Genomic DNA, 6,533 nt, shown 5'->3' with positions numbered 1-6,533 from the left:
AACTAAAATTTATTTCTATGTATCATTTTTGTCCCCAACGTGTTCATCCTATTTAAGTCCCTAACGTTTCAAAATCGTCTCAATTTTGTCTCGTCGTCAATTCTGTTAATAGATTCCTAACGGCAGGACAACATTGAATCAATTTTAAAACATTAGAAATTTAAATAGGACGATTCAAACGTTAGGGATAACTTTAAAACTTATCCTAAATGTTGAGGATAAAAACGATAGGGTTGCAAACCAAGAAAATAATATCTAGAGACATGAGTTAGAAGAAATTATTATATGTTTACATAATTACATTATATAAATTTTCTTTTACTTTGTGAAAGTTTGTGTATCATTATTTCTATTTTCATAACTAAATAAATTTCTACATTTAAAATTTTTTATCTATGTCTTAAAAATAATATATAAATATAAAATTTAGTTATTTTGTCAGATTCTATAATTTTATTAAATTTATAATTAAATATTTATATTTTATTAATTTTTATCATTTTTATACGAAAATAATTTAATTACAAAGTAAAAAATACAAAAATTCGTTAATGAGTTATAACTTAAATGGTATAATTTTTTTATACTCATTTAAGAGATCGTGAATTCGAGTTTTCCTACTTTTAATTAAAAAAAATACAAAAATTCAACTAAAAACTTTTAAAATATATAAACTTAATTATAAATTTGATTAAATTGTAAAGACAGTCGGAATAATTAAGCCTAAACATAACCCTAAACATCGTCCAAGTATTTTTGAGTTCGTCTTTTCTTTGTGTGATAGTACAAAACAAACCCCCTCCCCCTCTTCTTCACAATATTATAGTTACTATATATAATGAAATTAGAAAGGGGTTTGACGATAAACCATTTTTTTTACATACTATTTATTGTATATAATTTTAGAAATATGAACCCGAGAACTCATTTTAATTATAACACAATTCTAACTAATTTCATATTTATTATTATATATATTTAATTTATAAAAAAATAAATTAATAGACACATGACATAAATTATAAAAAATAATATATGCTGCATGAAAAAAAAATTATTTTCGATCAATATATGATCAATTTTAAATATTAAAAATTTTAATGGTTAATAATATAAAAATAAAATATTAATTTAAATATTAAATAATATTAATTTAACTTAACAATTATATTAAATATATATTAAAATTAACTATTAAATTTATTTTATATATATATATATATATATATATATATATATATATATATATATATCGACTGATTTTAGTATTTAAACAATAATTTTATTAAATTATAAATATGCTTCCGGAGTCTAGCGAAAAAATAAATATACTTCCGGTGATTAATATGGCTCGTGACTCGTGAGTGTGCCGTGTGTAAATCTGAAATGAGCATGGGCGGTTGGGTCATGGGGGTTTACTCCGTCCCAATAATCCCAATATATAAATAGAAGGGTGTTAAGAGTTCACAGATTTTGTAATTTATAATTATTAATTAATTATTATTATTTAATAATATACAATTATTTATTTTTATACTAATATATAGAGTCTAAATTTAATAATTTTTGACTTATGAACGAGAGAAGAAGAGACATTTTTTAATTGGTGGCAACAAGTCTTATTTTGAGTAGCGGTTCAATTTAACTGTAGACAAAAAACCCTCTTCATAGGTACTGTGTCGGAGCACTTGGAAAGCGAGGAATTGGTGTGTTTTTGAGAAGGTAATAAGTCCGGCACCAGAAATAGTGAAAAAAGCCAGCAATTTAGTGCGTGAACTCGTGAGCCATACCTGATATATACTACTAATTTTTTTTACTCTTACTTTACTCTTCTTTAAACACTTAGTTTTTCAGTCACAATTGATGATAAATAAAAATACCCAATTCTTTTGCACTTTCTTATAGAAACACTCTTATTTTATATTAATAAAATAACATTTATCTTAAAAAAAAAATAAATATTAACTAAATTTTAATAAACATGGTGATTACTAGACTTTCTCCTATAAATATGCTTCTATGGTCTCTTGTAAGGTTAGTGAGTCTACAAAACTCACGAGACTAGACATAGTCACAAACGACAAAGCATCAAAGAATCCTGCTGAAATATGAGTCTCATCACCAACAATATTGGTATTGTCTATACTACCCTCTTCCTTCTCTCTTGTTCTTCCACACTCCAAAACACAAAAGCAGTGCCTCTTCACACCAACGGAAGGTGGATAGTAGACGAAGAAGGAGAGCAAAGAGTGAAGCTTGCATGTCTCAACTGGGTCTCCCATTTGGAAGCATCAGTTCCTGAGGGACTAAACAAACAGCCCCTTGATGAAATCTCAAAGAGAATCAAGTCATTGGGTTTTAACTGCGTTAGGCTCACTTGGCCACTTCAATTGGCCACCAATGCTTCCCTTTCTTCACTCTCTGTTAGACAGTCCCTCAATAATCTTGGCCTTCTTGATTCCATCGCTGCTGTGCAATCCAATAATCCCAACTTCATTGACCTTCCTCTCATCGAATGTTTCCAGGTATATATATGTTCATTAATAATGTTTATCTAAAACATGAAATTAAAATTATATGGTTTATGTTTCAAATCAAATAAACTATTAATAGTATTCTTGAGAGGCTTTTCAAATATTAAGCAGATATAATAGTTTATTTTTTTAGATTAACTATCGTCATTTGAATTAAGAGACTATAAAAAAAAAATTGCAATTTAATTTTAAATTTAAGAATATATTTATAAAATTAGATGATCTTATTTCTTTTATAGAAATAAATTCTGATTTCTAAACCTATCAACTTTATTGTAAATCTTAAAATAAAACTATTATAAAGTTGTTTAACCATGAGAATCTACCTTGTTTCTGGAATTAAATTTCCTTCATCACAAGTTATACCATGACAGATATTTAGTTAGCATAAGTATTTTTACTTTTTCGGTCTAATAGAATTACAATTAGGCGGTGGTGAAAAGCTTGGGAGAGAACGATGTGATGGTGATTTTGGACAACCACGTGACCCAACCCAGTTGGTGCTGCAGTGCCATGGACGGCAATGGCTTCTTTGGTGACACGTTTCTTGATCCAGACCTATGGATTATGGGCCTTACTAAGATGGCTACCCTTTTCAATGGAGTGACTAATGTTGTTGGATTCAGTTTAAGAAATGAGCTAAGAGGCCCCAAACAGAATGTCAATGATTGGTATAGGTAACTTGCTATGAGTCTTTCTCATTTTCTTGAAAATATTTTGGTAAAGAATTATTTTAGTACTTAAACGTTTTATTTTTGTCTTAAATAATTTAATTTTTTATTTTAGTCTTTTAATCGAAATTAAAATTTTTATTTTTAAAAATTTAATTTTTTATTTATTATTATTATTTTTTATTTTTTTGCTACTTTTATTTTCAAATCATTAGAACTACCACTATATCTATTACAATTACGATTTTTGCTAGTACTTAGAAAAAATCATAATACAAAAAGGATAATTTTAGAAAAAAAAAATTAAATTTTGACCAAAAGACTAAAATAAATAAAATGAAATAAGAAATTTGTGATAAAAATATCACGTTTTAAAAGGACGATTAAGACTTAGTCTAAATATTAAGGAGTAAATCAGTACTTTATCCTTAATATGAGTCAAGACAAAAATATATGTTTTCCATCAACTTTTATAAGTTTCCATAATATGAGTCGTTATATTTGTGAGCATTTAATAATTTCTGGTATTTTGAAAATTTTTTATTCTATCAGACCAAGAAAAATATGGTGCTCCCATGTTTAATGCTAACAATAGTTTCATTGTACAAGATATTATTGTTTAGTAGTTAACATAAAAATAAAAAAAAAATACTTGGTTGGGTTAAATTAAGATGAAGGAAGAAAAAAAATCAGTTGGTCTAGATTTTTTTAGGGTTCTTGAATTGAACGAATCTAACCAATCTTTTTTTTAATATTATTTTAAAAAACTAGTTTTTTTTTTTCTTTTGTGAATCAACTACATGACACATCAATATTTAAACTTATTAATATCTTTATGTGATGGCAACTTTCGGCATCTTCATTCATGTGTATTTTCACATTATTTGTTTTCCATTTTAACTACTAAGCAATAAGCACTACATTATTAATGAAATTCTTAATTGTTCACACCATTAACATTCAAATGACACATATTGTGCTTGGATACAAGGTACATGCCTAAAGGAGCAGAAGCAGTACATGCTGCGAATCCAGATGTTCTAGTAATTTTCTCTGGCCTAAATTTTGACACAGATTTATCATTACTTCAAAATCAGTCAGTGAAACTCACTTTCAACGGGAAGCTAGTATTTGAGGTGCATAGGTATAGCTTCAGTAATGGTCAAGCATGGGAGTTAGGGAATCCAAACCAAGTGTGTGGACAAGTCACTTTAGATTTTATGAGAAATTGTGGGTTTTTATTGGACCAAGGGATGCCATTATTTTTGAGTGAGTTTGGTGTAAACATGAGAGGAACAAGTGTTAATGACAATAGGTACTTTAATTGCTTTATGGGTTTGTTAGCTGAGCTTGATTTGGATTGGGCCTTATGGACACTTGTTGGGAGTTACTACCTTAGAGAAGGGGTGGTTGGAGCAAGTGAGGATTATGGCGTTCTTAATTCAGATTGGAGCCAAGTTAGCAATTCAAGTTTCTTGCAAAGGGTCTCATCCATTCAACAACCTTTTCAAGGTAAGAAGACCTAATTAAAAACAAATCATGGTAATTATGCTTTTCTATGAACATTGTTTAGGGTGCATTAGACAATTATATACATGACACTTTAATATTTGTACGAAGTATAATTTAACATCTTTTAAGATTTAATTTATAGTTTTATACTAACACTTGATATCCCAGAATGTAACACTTGCTTCTTTTATAAATATAATATGATTTTCTCTCTCAATATGATATTAATCAGAGTATAATGTTTTCTAATTGCGAGAGATACGTATAATTTACCATATTTATTATTTCATTTTAAAATATTGATATTTTCGAATTTCACTTGAATTGAGATGAGATATCATTGGTAGATAAATATTCTTCAAGATTTTGAGCTACCTTTAACAATTAGAGATGCAAACACAGTGAACAACAGACTGCATTTCAGGTCCACTAACAAGGATTATATCTAATTAATTCAAAATTTGATTTTTAAAATTAACCTATTGTTTAGGTTGTTAAAAAAAAAAACGTTGTTTCCTTATACTTTCTCTTCTTATAAATGTGATTCCATCAATTTGAAGTGAAGTGACAAATAACACATAATTATTGCTTTCTTGACATGCAGGGCCAACATTACTAGAAATTAAACCACACACAGTGATCTTTCATCCACTGACAGGTCTATGTATCATAAGGAAGTCAACGGTTGACCCGTTGACTTTGGGACCTTGTTCTAATTCTGATGGGTGGGACTACACACCAGAAGATAAAACACTATCCATAAAGGGCACAAATTTGTGTTTACAAGCAGAGAGAGAAAGGATGGCAGCAAAACTTGGAACATGTTTAGGTTCAAACTCATCAATATGGGAAATGATCTCTGATTCAAAGATGCACCTCTCATCAAGAGTAAACAACAACAACAATGGTAGTGTTTGTTTGGATGTGGACACCAACAACATCATTGTTACAAATGCTTGCAAATGTTTGAGTCAAGATACTCAATGTGATCCTGTAAGTCAATGGTTCAAACTTATTGATAGCTCAAGGAGGTCAACTACAAGATTATCGATTGACTCAATGCTGAGTTTATCAGAAATTGACATTTCTAGGAATTATTGAAGTCAACATTATTTCAATTTATTTCATTTTTTGGGTCTAAAAGTGGGATTCCCCATTTTAGACTAGCCAAATTTGTGGGTAATATTGAGGATCAGTCTTGTTAAGCAATAAAAAAAACAGAGTATGTAATATAAAGAGAGTTAGGGTTTACTGTTGAAAATAACAAATTCTTGTTAAAATTCTATTGAGCCTGTTTAGTATAAATAGTAGCCTTACCTCCTATTTTGGTGGGTTAGTTGAGATTTGTAATTGACTTTCTCAAAGTATTGAGTGCACTAAAAAATAGTAGTTGATTAGTTTTCTCTGGTGAAGAAGAGTTCTTCCTCTCTGTACTCGTTTCAACTTTTGGTTCTTTGTTCTCTGTTCTTCTTTCTTCTTTTCTCAAATAATCTCATTTGAGTTTCTATATGGTATCAAGAGCTTCTGGATTCTTCAATCATGACAGATGCATCTGTTAACTATAATCCTAGGAATTTAAATTCCTTCAATTCTGCAAATTCAAACCCTAACAAAAATGTTCTTGCAAATAATTTTTCTTTCCGATCACATCTACTAAATTCAAGACCTTTCAACCCCATTAGTGACAAGCTTGGAGAAAAGAATCACAAGACTTGGGAACAGCAGGCATTAGCAGTTATTAGAGGTAAAAAATTAGAGGATCACCTGTTTCCAGATCATGTTCCACCTCAATATGCTTCCACTGAAGATCAGCGAA

At 28.9% G+C, this 6,533-nt stretch overlaps 1 protein-coding gene across 2 annotated transcripts; it reads left to right on the top strand.

Annotated features, from left to right (window-relative positions):
• Positions 1-2,040: 2,040 nt before the first annotated feature.
• LOC107620244 (glycosyl hydrolase 5 family protein) lies at positions 2,041-6,111 on the top strand. 2 transcript variants are annotated; one of them, XM_016322435.3, is made up of 4 exons: positions 2,041-2,525; positions 2,964-3,211; positions 4,197-4,717; positions 5,322-6,111. In XM_016322435.3, the coding sequence occupies exons 1-4, from the start codon at positions 2,109-2,111 to the stop codon at positions 5,816-5,818; spliced, it is 1,683 nt and encodes a 560-aa protein (XP_016177921.2). In that variant the 5' UTR covers positions 2,041-2,108; the 3' UTR covers positions 5,819-6,111. The 2 variants fall into 2 exon arrangements, with proteins under 2 accessions (XP_016177921.2, XP_088362598.1); XM_088506472.1 differs by having other exon boundaries at positions 2,043-2,525; positions 2,964-3,205.
• Positions 6,112-6,533: the final 422 nt, after the last annotated feature.

This window comes from Arachis ipaensis, chromosome B10 (genome assembly GCF_059453495.1).
Source record: "Arachis ipaensis isolate K30076 ecotype BB chromosome B10, ASM5945349v1, whole genome shotgun sequence".
NCBI classification, from domain to species: Eukaryota; Viridiplantae; Streptophyta; class Magnoliopsida; order Fabales; family Fabaceae; genus Arachis; species Arachis ipaensis.
This window is presented reverse-complemented; position numbering and strand designations above follow the sequence as displayed.